This window comes from Bubalus kerabau, chromosome 17, assembly GCF_029407905.1.
Source record: "Bubalus kerabau isolate K-KA32 ecotype Philippines breed swamp buffalo chromosome 17, PCC_UOA_SB_1v2, whole genome shotgun sequence".
Taxonomy (NCBI): domain Eukaryota; kingdom Metazoa; phylum Chordata; class Mammalia; order Artiodactyla; family Bovidae; genus Bubalus; species Bubalus kerabau.
In genome coordinates this window covers 65,241,840-65,261,511 of record NC_073640.1, presented here as the reverse complement: position 1 = coordinate 65,261,511, position 19,672 = coordinate 65,241,840, and the positions used below count along the sequence as shown (strand labels likewise).

At 41.9% G+C, this 19,672-nt stretch overlaps 1 protein-coding gene across 7 annotated transcripts in view; it reads left to right on the top strand.

Moving 5' to 3' along the window:
* The first annotated feature begins 10,525 nt into the window (after window positions 1-10,525).
* LOC129632196 (zinc finger protein 724-like) overlaps window positions 10,526-19,672 on the top strand; it is a 49,029-nt gene continuing 39,882 nt past the window's right edge. For 2 of the 7 annotated variants that reach the window (XM_055553649.1, XM_055553650.1), the window contains exons 1-2: window positions 10,526-11,313; window positions 11,911-11,994. In XM_055553649.1, the coding sequence (XP_055409624.1) occupies window positions 11,980-11,994 (15 nt within the window). In that variant the 5' untranslated portion in view covers window positions 10,526-11,313; window positions 11,911-11,979. Of the gene's footprint in view, window positions 11,314-11,339; window positions 11,623-11,910; window positions 11,995-15,119; window positions 15,206-15,954; window positions 15,972-18,401; window positions 18,524-19,672 lie in introns of those variants that run through there. The other 5 variants (XM_055553646.1, XM_055553647.1, XM_055553644.1 and 2 more) reach the window with 5 other exon arrangements.

The window sequence follows — 19,672 nt, the reverse complement described above, 5'->3', positions numbered from 1 at the left end:
AGCCCAGCATTTTTCATGATGTACTGTGCATATAAGTTAAATAAGCAGGGTGAAAATATACAGCCTTGAGTAGTCCTTTCCCAATTTGGAACCAGTGTGTTGCCCCATGTCCAGTTCTAACTTGCTTCTTGACCTGCATTCAGATTTCTCAGGAGGCAGGTCAGGTGGTCTGGTGTTCCTATCTCCTGAAGAATTTTCCACAGTTTGTTGTGATCCACACGGTCATAGGCTTTGGCATAGTCAATAAAGGGGTCTGGGTCTGGTAGGATCTTTCTATTGTTAAGTTCTAATCCTGTTATCCTCAAACGTAAATTGTCGGAGTGGGTCTGTTAAAATTTTTACAACCTTGAGACATTCTTTTGATTTATTGTGATTACTGATTTAAAAAGTATATAGCTTCCTTGCTTAGACTAGCAAGGGGGGCACTCTCCGCCCCCTTCTCATGTTTATGTCAGAAGCGTCTCTGTCCCTTTTTCACTTTAATAAAACTCTGCTACACAAAAGCTCTTGAGCGATCAACCCTGGTGCCTGGTCCCTGGTCCCGAAGTTAAATCTTGTTTGGAGATCATGAATCTGACACCCTTCACTGTAACCTATCACTGCATTCTAGGTTAGTGGTAATTGTATAAGCTCTGTAGTATTAAATAGGCACACCTTTTCTTAATTTCACAGTTACACACTTACCTTGCCTTCGAAGTACTTGATCAGTATCTCAGGATCTGATGTTATGTGTTTGTTAGTGTTAAATAGGTGATTTGAATAAAGACTTTGGGGAAATAATTTTCCAGGTTGTATTAACATTCTTCCTTGCATTCTCATCTCAACTGAATACATATTGGATAGGACACTGATGAACCTCTGACAACACAAATATTCCTTTTTCTGATGAACAGGTCTTGTGGTCTCTAAGCTGGACCTGATCACCTTTCTGGAGCAATTGAACGATCCCAGGAGTATAAGGAGAATGGAGACAACAGCCATATTCCCAGGTAGGTATGAATGGATGGAGATGATGACTCAGATAAGAGGTCCAAGGAGCTAGAGGAAGTTATCCTTCATCGGGTGGTTTTGGAAGATCATCTTCAGTGGAAATGATTTTGGAAAATCTGGGTTTGTGTCCACTGCTGTAATAGAAATGTATCACCTGCCCTAGTCTGTCTCTTAAATCATTCATAAATTCATCTCCAGTGATTACTTTCCTTCATCACAGTGTGAACTAAAAGTCTCCTCTTGTCTTGTGAGAAACTGCATCATTGGTTGCTCTTCCATTTCCTGGGGGTCCTAGGAAAACTGTGCCCATTTTGAGTAACTGTATGACAGTCCTTTTAAAGTTTCTTTGTACCTCTAGGCAAAAATGTGTGAGTGAAGTGGTAGACAAACTGCTAAATGTCTAGGAATCCTGGGGACAGGTTTTTGTTTTCTGATTTATAACTTATCCAGTGGGAGCTAGAGATAGGACCTTCTAAATAAATTTCAAACTCAAATACTTTTTTCACCACAGAAAGCAAAACCTCCCCAAAATGAAAGAATGCACATCTCTCGCTGACTTCAAAGTTTCTCTTTTCCTTATATGATCTCATATTAAATATTTTAAATGTATTTGCCCCAATTCTAAAATGCAAAATATTTAATATATTCAATTATCTCATAGAATTTTAAAATAAACTGGCATAAATGCTTACACATTTCCCACCATATTATTAATAGTTGATTCAAGTAATAACAATTTCTAGATTATATAAAGAAATCAGTTTAAAAAGTTCTAATTGGAATATAGCTGTTTTACAATTTTGTACTACTGTACTGCAAAGAGAGTCAATTATACCTACCAGTCAGTTCAGTTCCGTCGCTCAGTCGTGTCCAACTCTTTGGGACCTCATGGACTACAGCATGCCAGACTTCATGATGATTTATTATGATTCTAATTTATTTCATTCTTGATGGAATCTGCCTGCTTCCTCTAAGTTAGTGCTAATTCTGTACATTCTGTGGTATAAAATGATGCTACCTTCCTCTTCAAATCAAATTTCCACTACTTACATTTGCCTTGTAGCACATTACCAGAATTTCAGAATTTGACTTTTATGTAGTGTTGTATGATGCTACTGCTGCTAAGTCACTTCAGTTGTGACTGACTTTGTGCGACCCCACAGATAGCAGCCCACCAGGCTCCCCCATCCCTGGGATTCTCCAGGCAAGAACACTGGAGTGGGTTGCCATTTCCTTCTCCAGTGCATGAAAAGTGAAAGTGAAGTTGCTCATCGTGTCCAACTCTCCATGACCCCATGGACTTTAGCCTACCTGGCTCCTCTGTCCATGGGAATCTCCTGGCAAGAATACTGGATTGTGTTGCCATTTTCTTCTCCCTACCGTTGTATAGGTGCTTTCAATAAAGTATTTGAGAAAATCACTTTCTAGACTGTCTTAACATTCTACAATACATTCTCTCATTACCTAGATACATACTAGATTGGAAAGTAAAGAATCTCTAGCAAAACATATATTCCTTTCTCTGATGAACAGGTCTTGTGGTTTCTAAGCTGGACCTTGTCACTTTTCTGGAGCAAATGAAGGAGCCCAGGAATATAAGGAGAATGAAGACAGTGGCCGTATACCCAGATATGTGTGAATGGATGGAGCCGGTGAGAGGTCCAAGTGTCAGTGAGGAAGTCATTCTTTGCAATGTGGTTTGGGAAGATCTCCTTCATTGGAAATCATTTTGGAGAAGTCTGGATTTATTTCTGTTGCTGACATAGACAGCTGTCACCTGCCCCATTCTGTCTGTTAAACCGTCATGAATTTTTCTGTGTTGATCACCTTTCTCTTTCACAGTGAGAACTAAAATGCCCTTCTTGGATTATGACAACTTGCATGAATTGGTTGCTGTTTCATTTCTTGAGGGCCCTAATAAAACTGTGCACATTTCTGAGTAAATATGATGCTCCTTTTAAAGTTTGTTTCTACCTCTAGACAGAAGTGTGTGGTTATAGACAAACTGCGAAGAGTCTAGGAGTACTGGGGACAGATTTTTGTTTTTCTGATCTATAATTCCTAAAACACTGGAAGCTACAGATATGACTTGACAAATTGTAGACACAAGTCACTTATTTGCTGTATAAAGCAAAACCTCCCTAAAATGGGCTTCCCTGGTGGCTCAGAGATAAAGAATCTGCCTGCATTGCAGGAGAACTGGCCTTAATCCCTGCACTGGGAAGATCCCCTGGAGAAGGGAATGGCAACCCACTCCAATATTCTTCCTTGGAAAATTCCATGGAGAGAGGAGCCTGGAAGTCTGCAGTCCATGAGGTCACAAACAGTTGGATGTGACTGAGGGACTAACACTTTCACTTTCTTTTCCCTAAAATGGGAGAATCCAAACCTCAGGGTTACTTTCAAGTTTCACTTTTCTTTATATGAACTCATGTTAAATATCTTAAGTGCATTTGCCCTAATTCTTCAATGCTAAAATACTTTAATATATTCAGTTAACTCAAAGAGTTTTTAAATAAATTCTAATGAGATCCTAGAAGATTCTCCACCATATTTTTAATTGTTGTTTCTGACTCTTAAGATTTTTAGATTATATGAAGACATCTTTTTTAAAAGTTCTTACTGGAATATAAGTGTTTTACAATGTTGTCCTGCTGTACATCAAAGAGAATCAGTCATATGTATATATATTTCAACTCTCTTTTAGATTTCCTTGCAGTTAGGACTCCACACAGCATTGGTGGACTTCCCTAGGTTCTCACCATATTTTCAAAGTCCCATGTCTTAAGTACTGCTGCATTATTAAGGTTATCTTGTTTGTTATCAGCTTCCCCTGCCTTTATCCTATATGTCCTCACTTTCTGATTCGTTGTATGTCAATATCATTTATGATTTTTACATTCAAATATCCAATAGAATATGCTCAAATAAGAACAGAGGTGGGAAGAAGTGGATTAAAGAAACATTAGGCACCTACTGTTTGTCAAAATGTTTGTTGCCAAAAAAAAAAAAAAATGTTTGTTGCCAGCACAAGCTGGAATCAAGATTGCCAAGAGAAATATCAATAAGCTTAGATATGTAGATGACACCGCCATTATGGCAGAAAGTGAAGAGGAACTAAAGAGCCTGTTAATGAAGGTGAAAGATGAGAGTGAAAAACCTGGCTTAAAACTCACCATTCAAAAAAGTAAGATCCTGGCCTCTGAAAAAGCTGGCTTAAAACTCACCATTCAAAAAAGTAAGATTGTGGCCTCTGATCCCATCTTTTCATGGCAAATAGATGGCAAAACAATGGAATCAGTGAGAGAGTTCCTTTTCCTGGGCTCCAGAATCACTGCAAGTGGTGACTGCAGTCATAAAATGAAAAGATGCTAACTCCTTGGAAGAAAAACTCTGACAAACCTAGACAGTGTATTAAAAAGCATAGACATTACTGACAAAGGTCCATATATTTAAGGTACGTATTTTTCAGTAGTCATGTATGGATGTAAGAGTTAAACCATAAAGAAAGCTGAGCACCAAAGAATTGATGCTTGTAAATTGTGTGGTTGGAGAAGACTCTCAAGAGTCCCTTGGACTGCAAGGAGATCCAACCAGTCAATGCAAAAGGACATCAGTCCTAAATATTCATTGGAAGGACTGATGCTGAAGCTGAAGCTCCAATACTTTGGCCACCTGATGCAAAGAAGTGACACATTGGAAAAATCCCTAATGCTGGGAGAGACTGAAGGCAGGAGGAGAAGGGGACGACAGAGGATGAGATGGTAGGATGGCATCACCGACTCAATGAACATGAGTTTGAGCAAGGTCCGGGAGTTGGTGATGGACAGGGAAGCCTGGCGTACTGCAGTCCACGGGGTCACAAAGAGTTGGACATGACTGAACAGAGACGGGGGAGCCTGGTTGGCTACCGTCTATGGGGTTGAACAGAGTCGGACACGACTGAAGCGACTTAGCAGCAGCAACAGCAGAGCGACTAAACTGAATTGAAGGGGAAAGTTAATGATTATACTGACTAATATCGCCTCTTCATATATTGGTTCCTGCAGGCTTTTATCTTGTTCTTTCCTCTACAGCGTATTTCTTTGTATAATCATTTTGTGCAATTTTCTATGTTTGTGTTCTGTGTTATTCAAGCTGCAGATTCCTAGTTTTTCCTTCTGGTGTCTGTCCCCTGGAGTGTGAGGTTGGTCCACAAGCTTGTGTCCTTTTCCCCTTGATAGGGGGTGTGATTGCTGTTATTTTGACCCGAGCCTGCCCTGGATATTGAGGGGAGTTTCCCATTGCTCTCTGGTTGTCACTGCCCTGTCAGGGGTGGAGTCTGCTCTCTGGTTGGTGGAATAGAGCCCCCAGATCTGTTTCTTCACTGTGTTTCTGATCTATGGTGGAGGCAGGTAGGATTGGAGCACACGCACTGGGAGAGAAGCCACTGAGTATTGCTCCTCTGGGGATGTTCACCTCGGGGAGTGTTCTGTGTTTCACATTTCATGCCTTGTGCGACCTCTCATGTGACCCTGGTCAGCACTGCTCCTGGCCCCACCTTAACCATGGGTACCCCGGCACATGGCCCTCAGGTCTCTCAGATGCTGTTTTCACCAGGTCACCAGCATAGACCCACTGAAATCAGGGGCCAGGATTGCATTCATCATGGAGCTGGATCCACTGTGGTGCTGTGGGGGTAGCTCAGACTCCGGCCTGGCCCCATCCCCTCATGTACAAGCCCACAAGGTCTACAGCTGCGAAAGTTACACCTGCTGTGACGTAGTGGGTGGGTGGGGCCCTGCTTTTCCATTCAGATGCTCTTCAGGGGCTAGGGTTACAAACCGGTTTTGGGTATAAAAGCATTGTTTGTGCAGCTGTGAGGAGAGATTTCAGCTTTTCTTCCTTAACCCTGGGGCTAGCTGTGCTTTCAGCTCCCTCTGTGCATGTGCCCTACTCACAGGTGTCTGCTCCAGAGGCTGCCCAGAGCACAGGAGTCTGCTGATGGTGGAGGAGGTCCATGGGAGGAGGCCGTGGCTGGGGCTCAATAGAGCTCACCTGAGTGAGAGCCCTTCCTGGATGCTGGCAAGGCAGGGGCCAGCACAGGGGGAGAGGGGCTACGGTGGGGTTCTTCTTTTGTCATCACTCAACAATGCAGCTATACTGTATGGCAGTTCAGCCTTCTGACACAACATCCCCATTTATACAGCTCCTCGCTCCCTGCGTTTCCTGCAGGATGTCTCCTCATGGCCCACAGCAGTCCTCTGCCTGGGTCTGCTCTCCAGATGCCACATTTCAGCACCCAGCCCTTTTCTGCAGCAGTGGACACTCTCTCAGGCTGGGTGGGCACGGCAGGGGTCAGTACCCTGTGTACAGGTCTCACTCTGTCCTGCTGCCACAGACTGTTGGCGTGTTCTCTTCCCACAGAGAATGAGGCTCCCCTTCTGTCTCATCTGGGCTCACCCCCCCAGTGAGGAGCTTCCCCGGATGTGGAGACCTCTCCTCTCTTCAGATCCCCCCAGGGTTTGCAGGTCCCACTCCACTTCCTTTCCTGTTCCTTTTCCTTCTTCTTTCTCTTGTCCTACCTGTCAAAGCAGGAATCTTTCTTGACCTTTTCTTTGTCTATGGCTTGTGTTCACCCGGGGCTCTGAAAATTCTTCCATTTCTGATGTATTCTTGTTGTGTTTGTGGAGAGAGATGAACTATCTCTGCCTGATCCTCTGGCATCTTGATCCTCTGTCTCTATTTTATTTTTAAACAAGCAAAGGATTCATCATTTTTCTCTAAATCTTTAACGATATTCACTGAGAATATTAGGTAAAATAACTTGGTATTTGGTATCTTTCAGCTTTGTCTCCTCATGACACCCAGGATTTGATGCCAAGAATCCAGGGTTAGAAGATGTATTTTCAAAAGCAAACCTAGGAAAATATAAAGTATTTCACCACAGAAATTTACATTTAATGAACAACTGACAACATACGAGGGCATAAGAAAGACAGAGAGGATGTTTATATGGACATAAAGAGACTGAGTTATACATAAGACAAACATTACTGCAAAAAGAAATGAGCAATACAAGTCAAATTGGGGAGAAAACCAACTTCAGTCTTCAACATCTGATGAGAACTGTAAGTTTTTAAGAAAAGATTTCCATCCTTTTTTGAAACATACCTGTTCTCTGAAAGGAAACATGGAAAGCCCAGAAGGTAATCTAGTGTCTACTACGAATACTCATTCAAACAATATTCAATATAGCCTTATATTAAGCAAATATTCAAGCATGTCTGAACACCGGAAATTTAAAAATGAGGGGGAAAACTCACAATATAATCAATTTGAGGGATCTGTGAGCAGGGGGTCATTATTCTTCCACCAACAGATATTTTCTCCCCATGCCAAAATGTGTAATGTTGATAATAATGGAAGAGATATAATCGAACCATCTTCAATACATCCCATTATATGGTTAATGTGGAAGAACTTTCGATATGTAATAAAATGAAATGAGTCAACCTTTAAGTAAGAGCTCCAGCCCCAATAATTGCAAGAGTATTTATGATGGAGTGAGAGGGTATTCAGGCAATAAAACTGGGTATAAGGTTGAAAGAGACTCAAAACTTATGAAACATCTGGGACCTGAATCTGCACACAGGGATTCAAAAAGTAATAAATGTAGAAATATCTTTTATCAGATGTCAGGTCTTTCTCTATATAAGAGTACTCATACTGGAGAGAGGACTTATAATTGTAGCGAATATGATAACATTTCTAATCAGTCTTCGGAACTGGTTCAACATCAGACTATTCAGAAGTCACAGAAAGAAAACAAGTGTAAGATATGTGGGAAAGTCTCTAATAACTCATCCAATCTAAGTAGACATAGGAAAATTCATACAGGAAGGAAACCTTTCAAGTGTACAGAATGTAGCAAAGCATTTATCTGTCGCTCACATCTTACTCAACATCAGTGAATTCATACTGGAGAGAAACCTTATAAATGTACAGTATGTGGCAAAGCCTTTAATCAGAACTCAACTCTTACTCAACATCAGCAAATGCATACTGGAGAGAAACCTTATAAATGTAAAGAATGTGACAAAGCCTTTATCCATTGCTCACATATTACTCAATATCAGTGAATTCATACTGGCAAGAGACCTTATCATTGTACAGAATGTGGTCAAACCTTTATTCGAAGTTCAACACTAACTGCAAATATTCGAATCCACACTGGGGGGAAACCATACAAATGTAAAGAAAGTGGCAAACCTTTATTACAAGTTCAAATCTTACTCAACATCACCGAATTCATATGGGGGACAGATGTTTTAAATGTATAGAATATGGCAAGGCTAAAGGCCTTTATCCCGGAGTTCACTCAGACTCAAGTCAATCAAGTCAGTGATGCCATCCAGCCATCTCATCCTCTGGTGTCCCCTTCTCCTCTTGTCCACAATCCCTCCCAGCAGCAGAGTCTTTTCCAATGAGTCAACTCGTCGCATGAGGTGGCCAAAGTACTGGAGTTTCAGCTTTACTATCATTCCTTCCAAAGAAATCCCAGGGCTGATCTCCTTTAGAATGGACTGGTTGGATCTCCTTGCAGTCCAAGGGAGTCTCAAGAGTCTTCTCCAACACCACAGTTCACAAGCATCAATTCTTCGGCACTCAGCCTTCTTCACAGTCCAACTCTCACATCCATACATGACCACAGGAAAAACCTTAGCCTTGACTAGACGAACCTTTGTTGGCAAAGTAATGTCTCTGCTTTGAATATGCTATCTAGGTTGGTCATAACTTTCCTTCCAAGGAGTAAGCGTCTTTTAATTTCATGGCTAAAGGCAAAGCCTTTAGTCATGGTCATCTCACCAAACATCTCAGAACACACGCTGGAGAGTGATGGAACGAGTGATGGAAGACGTTTGCCCTAAACATACAACAAAAACCAAGAGTTTATACAAGAAACCTATGGAAATGTTGTAACAAATATATAGAAAAGTAATCAAAAATCAAATTGAAATAAATATCAGAGACTGCATACTAGAAAGTATTTCATCAATCCTCTTTTCTAAATTTTTCTGAAGGAGAATTACTGTAGAGAGCAATCCATAGTTGTAAGCATATCTCTGGTTACAATTACTGAGGCTTCCTCCTGTTAGGTAGGTGGAATAGAAAACAGGAGTACAAAATGGTGGTGGAAAAGCCAGAGGAACCAGAGATCAAATTGCCAACATCCGCTGGATCATGGAAAAAGCAAGAGAGTTCCAGAAAAACATCTATTTCTGCTTTATTGACTATGCCAAAACCTTTGACTGTGTGGATCACAATAAACTGTGGGATATTCTGAAAGAGATGGGAATACCAGACCACCTGACCTGCCTCTTGAGAAATCTGTATGCAGGTCAGGAAGCAACAATTAGAACTGGACATGGAACAACAGACTGGTTCCAAACAGGAAAAGGAATATGTCAAGGCTGTATATTGTCACCCTGCTTATTTAACTTACATGCAGAGTACATCATGAGAAATGCTGGACTGGAAGAAACACAAGCTGGAATCAAGATTGCCGGGAGAAATATCAATAACTTCAGATATGCAGATGACACCACCCTTATGGCAGAAAGTGAAGAGGAACTAAAAAGCCTCTTGATGAAAGTGAAAGAGGAGAGTGAAAAAGTTGGCTTAAACCTCAACATTCAGAAAATGAAGATCATGGCATCCGGTCCCACCACTTCATGGGAAATAGATGGGGAAACAGTGGAAACAGTGTCAGACTTTATTTTTCTGGGCTCCAAAATCACTGCAGATGGTGACTGCAGCCACGAAATGAAAAGACGCTTACTCCTTGGAAGGAAAGTTATGACCAACCTAGATAGCATATTCAAAAGCAGAGACATTACTTTGCCAACAAAGGTTCGTCTAGTCAAGGCTAAGGTTTTTCCTGTGGTCATGTATGGATGTGAGAGTTGGACTGTGAAGAAGGCTGAGCGCCGAAGAATTGATGCTTTTGAACTGTGGTGTTGGAGAAGACTCTTGAGACTCCCTTGGACTGCAAGGAGATCCAACCAGTCCATTCTGAAGGAGATCAGCCCTGGGATTTCTTTGGAAGGAATGATGCTAAAGCTGAAACTCCAGTACTTTGGCCACCTCATGCGAAGGGTTGACTCATTGGAAAAGTCTCTGCTGCTGGGAGGGATTGGGGGCAGGAGGAGAAGGGGACGACAGAGGATGAGATGGCTGGATGGCATCACTGACTCGATGGACGTGAGTCTGAGTGAACTCCGGGAGTTGGTGATGGACAGGGAGGTCTGGCATGCTGCGATTCATGGGGTCGCAAAGAGTCGGACACGACTGAGCGACTGATCTGATCTGATCTGAAAAGACAAGGAAGGGAAAAGCCCGTTAAAATAGAACAAAGGAAGGTCTGAGGACTGGTGTGTGGACTTCAGGTAGAACAGCACCTCTGGCTAAGCCCAATTTGCATAGGGCAGGACCAGGGGTTAGGAAAAAACAAACAAACAAACAAAAACATAAAAAGAGGGGCAAAGGGCTCTCTCTCTCCCACGCCCTGGGGCGCTCTTCTCTTTGAGTCTTTGGGTCAACACGCCCTCACGCCTCCAAGATGGATTTTCCTGCTATTATCTAATTAAAACAGAGCTGTAACACTGATTTGTCTAGGAGCCAGAACACTGTCCGTTCGAGACCTGAGAGCTATAACAGGATCTGTCCAAGACCCGAGAGCTGTGACACGCCGCGGAGGGGGTTAATGTCCGTCACTCCAAATCTTTGTTGTGACGAGACAGAATCGAGGAGTATACACTCGCGTGACACTCCCAACGGATCATCTGAGTGATTACATTCTACTTTTCGTAACTGAGGAGACACCCATCCTCACACACTCACACAATGGGCTTTTGAATTTTCCCCGTTTTTCAACTTGCTGAAAACATCTCCGCTTCCAATAGAGGCAGCTCTCAAAATTCTTCTCTTTTGCCTTAAGTTGCGTGAAACATTAACTTAGAACAAGCAGGAAGCAGGTCTGCTCCAGAGGAAATCAAAGAGATTTAAAGGCATCAAAAGGCAGAGAAACTGAAGCACAGCTGGACTGAAGGACCAACAGACCAAAAACTGACAGGGATGCGGTGAGTTGAGGTAAAGCTCCGCCCCCACTGGCCCCGCCCCTACGTACATGCGCTTCCGGCCTCGTCCCACCCTCTCCCCTTACGTCGCCTCTCGTTGTTCGTGGCGTAGCGCACCCACCTTCCTTTGTTACGGATCTTCCGCCCGCGCGTGCGCAGTATCCTGCAGACCCGGAATTGAGTTTAAATGAGCGACAGCGTTCTGGTGAGTTTGTTTATTTAAAACCCGGATTTCGTAGTCCCACAGCCTGTTGTCCTTCACACGTGGCTTTCGGGGTCTCTGTGGACGTTCAAACTACCGTCCCCATTTTCCCGTCCCCAGTGTGTCCTCGCATCGCCGTGAGAGATTCTGAAGTCCTTTAGCTTAGCTGCCGGGTCCTTGGGGCCCACGTCCGCTTCCTGTCAATATCGTTTAAGAGTCCATGTCCTTCTCTGGCAGGTCTACCTTCTGACTTGTAGAGACCGCTGCTTAAAGTCCTGCATTGCCCAACCCCTAGGTCCCTGATCCGCAGAGGTGAAGGAGGCTCTATTCTGTATGGAGTTTGGTCAGGGTCTTGCCTAAGGTTTGAAGGGGAGGGTCAACCTAGAACGTGTGGTTTTCACAGGAAGGGCCGCGAGTCCTGAAGAAAAGAATAAAACTAAAAACACCTCGTTTGATTCTGTGTTCCAAAATCCCTGCTGTGTCAGTGGCCGTAGAGGATTTTGTTTTGTACCTGTTGAGATCCTCTCTCTGTGTGGGGCTGTGTTACAGGGAGCTCGGTGTGTTTTTCTAAGTATTAAACAGCCTATTCTCAATACTCAGGGGTCACTTCCCAAGACTGATCTTACCTGAGAAGGAAGCCCAGAGGAAGAGGAAAGCAAGGAATCAGAAATGACTCATTTCGAGGTAAGAGGCATAGTCCTTTTGTTTGTTTGCTCCGTCTCTTTCTTGAAATGCTGCTTCTTTGGACTTGATAAGCTCCTTAACTTCTGAACGGGTTTGTTTGAACTGACCCATTGTCATCATCCCAAGGGACCCATTGCCTTCCTGGCACATCAGTCTGACAGAAAACAGAGTATTGCCAGCCAGAGAAGCTCACTCAAGTTTTTATTGCAGTTTAGCCACATAGTCGGGATTGATAACATCTCCAGCATTCTCCCCTCCTTAGAGGTTGGGCTAATAAGCCCACCTGGCTCAAAGCCCCAAACCTCTAGTCACATCCTTGGTCTTTGTGAAATGTCCAGCCTCACAACCTGAGTCGTCCCATTATTAAACTAGGGGCCCACTGTAGGTCATGTTGGTGCATAAATAATCAGGGCCCACGAAGAGTAATAAAGCTACTTCAGTCACTAAGGAAATTCCAAAAGAAAAAAAACACTTAAATTCCAAATTAATAAACTTGGAAGTAGTTAACTAGTTAATTACAAGTAGTTAAGAAACTTCCACAACCTGGGGACCAAAGCCTGCCAAATTCTTTTTTTTTTTTTTTCTTTTAGTTTAGTATTTATTTAGTTTTGGCTATACTGGGATTTTGCTGATGCACTTGAGTTTTCTCTGTTCTGATTAGGAGGACCTATACTATCTTGTTGTGGAGCTGTGGGTCCAAGGCACGGGGTCAGTCGTTGTATTAATAACTGACAGGCTCTGGAGCAGGTGGGCTTCAGTAGTTGTGGCACACTAGCTTAGCTGCTTCAAGGCATGTGGGATCTTCCCTGATCAGGGATGGAACCCATGTCGTCTGCATTGACAGGCAGATTTCTCACCACTGGACCATCAGGCAAGTCCCTAAATTCTTTATTACACAATGCTGAAACCTAAATCTTTCTTTTATGCCCTTTGACTTTTTTTTTTACCCCCTCTGATTTTTGTTGTTACCTTGGAATACCTCAGCTGTTGCATTATTAAAAAATTATTTTGTTGTGTTTACCTTCTATTTTATTGTTAAAAATAATGTCTAAATCTCTCTTCAGGTATGCTTCTTTGGCTACCTTCTTGCTATTTTGCTTCATTTATTTTGAAGTTTCACTAGTCTGTACAGTGATAACTTCGTCTGTAATTTGGAAGAATTACAGATTTACAGATTGTAATTACAGAAATCTGTAATTGCCCTCTATTTAGGTTTTTTTCGTTTTTAAATTCAAAGTTATGTTGGCTTTCCTAGATACAGCTGTCTTATATTTGAAATATCCATGTTTGTTTTGAGTTTGAATTGTTCTGAATTTGCAGTCACTGAAGTCTTTATGTCACCACATCTTCCAAGTAAAACTTGTGATTTTCAGACATTATGTGCTTCAGTAAAGGTTTACAGTTTCTTCACATAGTCCTAGAAATGTGTTCTAAATAGGTAGGTGTCATGGTATATTTGCTAATAAAAATGTAGACTATTTCTCATATTGAGTTTTTGATTATTCTTACTAAAGAGAAAAAATTGTTTTCAGTGAACCCAGGTGGCTCAGTGGTAAAGAATCCGCCTGCCAATGCAGGAGAACTGGGTTTGATCTTTGGGTTGGGAAGGTCCCCTGGTGAAGGAAATGACAAGCCCCTACAGTATTTTTGCCTGGGAAATCTCATGGACAGAGGAGTCTGGATGGCTACAGTCCATGGGGTCACAAAGTGTTAGACATGATTGATGTGACTTAGCATGCATTCATGCAAAATTTGTAAATGTTTGTTTTACCATAAATGCTAAAATATACTTGAATTTTTTTAAAAAAAAGGTGGATTAAAAATATTTCTTCCAAAAGATCTGTTACTTATGGACAGTTGCTTTTACCTGTAGTGTGTTTATGAGTGCATCTTTGTGTGCAGAAACCTAGGGTTTATAAAAGCCATCATCATTTCATGAATATTTTTATTTATTCTAACCTTTGAAAATTGTTCTTACATATTTTCCATGGCCTTAGATTGGTTCATTTTAGTGAAATAAATATATAGTTCCATTTTAATATATGTATGTATGAAAATGTTCATATGATTTGATCAGTTATTTTTCTTGTATTTTGTATTCTTCACAGTTAGAGAAACTTCTATGAACTCTCTTTAGAGTTGTCCCTATCTGTTTGTCTGTGTATTATTAAAGTTTAGAGTACATAAAGTGAGGTACATTTAAGCTATTTAAGGAATGTTTGGTACATATTTGCAAAAAGGTGGAACAACAACATAATTGATTTTAAATTATTTCCATTACACATCCAAGACTCTGTAAAAACTCTCAGAAAGATATGTAGTATATCTTAAATAGTTAAAATGATTGTTGCTACTGAGGATGCTATCATATTTGAACTGTAAAATTTGTAAAGCACTTGACGTTCAAAAGTAAGTATGAATGTTTACCTTACTGTTATATTTCGTTACTATTCAAAACAGTCATTCATGGAGCAGAATTTTGAATATCACTAGTTAAAAGAAGCTTGTTAACAATACTCTGAAAAAAATTAAGCTTGTTAAAATAAATGACACTTTTCTCCCACTCAAGAACTCTTGGGTCAGAGTATGCTTTTCAAAAATATTACGTTTCCTTGATAGACAATTCATCCTGTGTCATATCAATACAACACTCAAAAATAAATATGCCCATGTTGTTCTGATTATTTTATCATTTCTTTTCCAGATCAGAATAGTTTCTGAAATGGTGTGTGGGTCATTTCTCATCTTTTTTTGTTTTTGGATTACCGTAGAAAATATTGCTGTGTAAAAGTCATATTATAGTACAATACCAGTTCAGTCCTGCTCCCAGAACTGAGATAATGAAATGGATTGTATGTATGGATTTCTTTCAGTAAATTCTTTCCCTTTGGCTACTCTGCCTAGTCACGACCCTCCCTGTTGAGATATGGGTTGTCTTCTGACCTTGTGACCATTGTTAATTCTTTGTTTCCTTGGTAGCGGTTACTATTCGTTTGGTTTTCTGATCTTTATCATTGTCAAAGAAATTCCTTAATAGCCTATATATGCTCACACAAAGATCATTAAAGCACCCTTATTCCATCAGAGCTTGGGTCCCCGTATCTTTCTTTCTTTCTCTCCCTCAGGTAATTCTCTGGAGCGTGGAATCCTGCCGAGCTCACTTTCTTTCCCGGGCTTTCCAGACCTCCTCGAGAGGATGCCCTGTGCTTTTGTGAGTGGTACAAGCCCTGTGTCAAGGGCTTTATTGGTTCTCTGCACAAACCAAGAAATATCAGCCCCTTTCTTTCTTTTACTTTCTTATTGTCGACTCCGACCACCAGATTCCCGTCCATTAAAGGACCGCAACGTTAGGCTACAGATCAGGGAAGGTATATATGAAGTGAAATTTGCTTACAACACATTTTTAAAATACTTATTTGGCTTCACTGGGTGTTCTTGTGGCAAGTAGGATCTTCAGTCATCCTTGTAATGTTCAGGTTCTTTGGTTGTGACGTGTAAACTCTTAACTATAGCATGTGGGATCTAGTTTCCTGATCAGGGAAAGAACCAGACCTCCGTGCGTTGGGGGCTCATGTTCTTAGTCACCGAAGTCCCCAAACTAACATTTTTTAATGATAGATTCAGATCATAGTTTCCATACTAATGCCAAAATACCCATGCAGTGATAATGCATTCCTCCATGTACTTCTTACTCCATGACTCATGTTCACTGGTTTGTGAGATTCTCATGCTATGAATTTGTTTTTTTCCACTTGACTTGAACAAGTGTCTTGGAAAGAAAAAGTGAGGGATATGCCTAAACTATCACAATTAATGGAGTAACTTCATGTCTTCTTATTTTCTTTCTGCTTTGGAAAATGAACACTCCTGTGTATTTAGCAGAGATGATGGGTTTTGGGAGTTGGAGTTTTCATCCCAAACCCAGGTCTGATCTTTTCCAGTACACTCCATGCTTACATCACAGAGTCTCATCGTAGGTAATTATACAGGTGTTTGTATTTTCCAAAATATTTACAAGAATCTTATTAGTCCTAATCTATGCTCAACTGTATTAAAATTTAAAATACAGCTCAGTGCAAATGAAGAATATCATCCTCTAACATTATGTACATTTTACCCCATTCAAAATTACCTGATTTAGTGACATTAAAAATTTTTTCTCGTCCTCTAATTGAGCATATAGACCCATTTGAGTGTATGTCTGTACTTAGTGGAGATGAGTTTGAGTAGGCTCCGGGAGTTGGTGGAGGCCTGGCAAGCTGTGTGCCGTGGGATAGCGAAGAGTTGGTTATGACTGAGCAACTGAACTGAACCATATGTATGAAAATATTAACATGACTTGATCAATTTTTTCTTATTATTTTCTTTTTGCTTTGTTTTCTTGGAAGAACTTCTGGGAGGGAATGACTACCCATTCCAGTATTCCTGCTTGGGAATTTCTAGGACAGAGGAATCTGGCAAGTTAGAGTCCATGGGGTCACAAAGAATGGGACATGACTGAGTGACTAAAACATTTCTTGTCTTTAGTATTCTTTACATTGCAGAAACTTGTGAAAGTGCTGCACTCAATATGCCAGCAAATTTGGAAAACTCTGCACTGGCCACAGGACTGGAAAAGGTCAGTTTTCATTCCAATCCCAAAGAAAGGCAATGCCAAAGAATGCTCAGACTACCACAAAATTGCACTCATCTTACATGCTAGTAAAGTAATGCTCAAAATTCTCCAAGCCAGGCTTCAGCAATACGTGAACTGTGAACTTACAGATGTTCAACCTGGTTTTAGGAAAAGGCAGAGGAACCAGAGATGAAATTGCCAACATCCGCTGGATCATGGAAAAAGCAAGAGAGTTCCAGAAAAACATTTATTTCTGCTTTATTGACTATGCCAAAGCCTTTGAGTGTGTGGATCACAATAAACTGTGGAAAATTCTGAAAGAGATGGGAATACCAGACCACCTGACCTGCCTCTTGAGAAATCTGTATGCAGGTCAGGAAACAACAGTTAGAACTGGACATGGAACAACAGACTGGTTCCAAATAGGAAAAGGAGTATGTCAAGACTGTATAGTGTCACCCTGCTTATTTAACTGATATTCAGAGTACATCATGAGAAGTGCTGGGTGGAAGAAGCACAAGCTGCAATCAAGATTGCCGGGAAAAATATCAGTAATCTTAGATATGCAGATGACACCACCCTTATGGCAGAAAGTGAAGAGGAACTAAAAAGCCTCTTGATGAAAGTGAAAGAGGAGAGTGAAAAAGTTGGCTTAAAGCTCAACATTCAGAAAACAAAGATCATGGCATCTGGTCCCATCACTTCATGGGAAATAGATAGCAAAACAGTGTCAGACGTTATTTTGGGGGGCTCCAAAGTCACTGCAGTTGGTGATTGCAGCCATGAAATTAAAAGATGCTTGCTCCTTGGAAGGAAAGTTATGACCAACCTAGATAGCATATTCAAAAGCAGAAACATTACTTTGCCAACAAAGGTCCGTCTAGTCAAGGCTATGGTTTTTCCAGTGGTCATGTATGGATGTGAGAGTTGGGCTGTGAAGAAAGCTAAGCGCCAAAGAATTGATACTTTTAAACTATAGTTCTGGAGGAAACTCTTGCTAATACCTTGGACTTCAAGGAGATCCAAACGGTCCATCCTAAAGGAGACCAGTCCTGGGTGTTCATTGGAAGGACTGATGCTGAGGCTGAAACTCCAATACTTTACCCACCTTATGCGAAGAGTTGCCTCATTGGAAAAGACCCTGATGCTGGGCAGAATTGGGGGCAGGAGAAGGGGACAACAGAGGATGAGATGGCTGGGTGGCATCACCGACTCGATGCACATGAGTTTGGGTGAACTCCGGAAGTCGGTGATGGACATGGAGGGCTGGCATGCTGCGAATCATGGGGTCGCAAAGATTCGGACAAGACTGAGCAACTGAACTGAACTGCAATGAACAGAAACTTCTATCAACTTTTCTTAGAGTTGTCTCTGTGAATCTGTCTGTCTTTTATTAGTTAAAATCGAAAGTACATAAACTGAAGTAAGGTTTCAGCTCTGCCACTCAATGGCTGTTTTTTAAAATATGTGCCAAAAGGAACAAGAGCAACATTACTGATTTTTAGTTATTTTTCTTACACTTTCAAGACTCTGATAAAAACAATCAGAAAGATATATAGAGTATATACTATATAGTTAAAATGATTCTTTCTACCAAGTTTGTGGTTACACAAAGAGTGAAGCGCAAATAAAACCAAGGAAGGTCTTAGAATGCAGAAACTGAAAAACCAGACCCATATTATCTCATGTCTGGAAATTATTTCCCAACCCGCAGCCAAACCATGACATTTTTGGTGGCTTGTTCAGGGACTTGGAGTCTCTTCCCACCATCTTTGCTTCTCCTTTCTCACAGGGGACCCTCTGCCAACAGGCAAGTGCTGTGGCAGCAACGTAGGAACTCTAGCCAGGGTTCACCTCTGGTATGTTCAAAGGCCCCACTGCTCAGCGCACCCAAAGTAGCTGCAGCTTGAATGGGTGAGTGAAAGTGAAAGTGAAGTTGCTCAGTCGTGTCCGACTCTTTGTGATCCCATAGACTGTAGTCTACTAGGCTTCTCCGTCCATGTGATTTTCCAGGCAAGAGTACTGGAGTGGATTGCCATTTCCTTCTTCAGGGGATCCTCCTGACCCAAGGATGAAACCCAGGTCTCCTGCATTGCAAGCAGACGCTTTGCCCTCTGAGCCACCAGGGAAGCCCTGGTGAGGATCTCTCCTTTTTGTGAATGGCTGAGGGTCTCTCCTTTTTGTTTTTTCCGACTGAGGACTATGCCAACCAATATTGTGTGGGCACAGGACAGACACATAAAACCCATTAGGGCACCTGCCAGAAAGACTCCCATGTGTGGATCGGGGGCAAACAGAACGGATCAGGCCACAAGGGCATCTGCCCCCAGCAAGATAACTTCCGTCCACTGTATCAGGTTGAAGCAAAACAGAGACCTTTGTCCCCGGGCTACTGCCTCCCAGATATATTGTAAGGCGGATTCCTCAGCCTTCTTCCCTGTCCTTTTCTCTTCTTTCCCTTTTGGTCTGGATTGATTTACAGAAGCCTGGGTGTTGCCTCTGAGCCATTCCAAGAGTGCCTTCCAGGTTTCAGGGAATCACCAAATGGTGAGTCACCTGGTTGCTCCCAGGAATCTCTGGCTTTCTTTGCCGGTGTCACCTGGTAGCTTAGCTGCACGGTTCTCAGAGGTCTGCTCTGACTGTCGGACGCGACTGTTGGGACGCTCGGCCATTTTGTGCATTAGTCGCACGGAGAGACCACTGGGGAAAAAGGGACGCCTTTCTGTCAGCCAGTGACTCTCAGTACTCCCATTCTATGGTAGGTAGGCTAAGAGTGGGTTCTGTTACATCCCAGGAGGCTCTTTCATAATCAACCCTTGGCTACATTCTCAGAAACTGGAAAATTTTGACCATCCAAAAGGCCTGGCTCCAATATAAATGGGGGAACCCCAAGAATGGCCTCTGAATGGCACACTAGGTTTTGCCAAAAGAAACAAAAGGACTCAGAATTTCCTTGCCTTTTTTGCCTCTCTGTCTCTCTCCATCAGATTTCCTAGATGACCTCTATGCGACCTTTCATATCCACATGATCTCTAGGAAAGGATTCTGAGGTTCCCTTTGGTC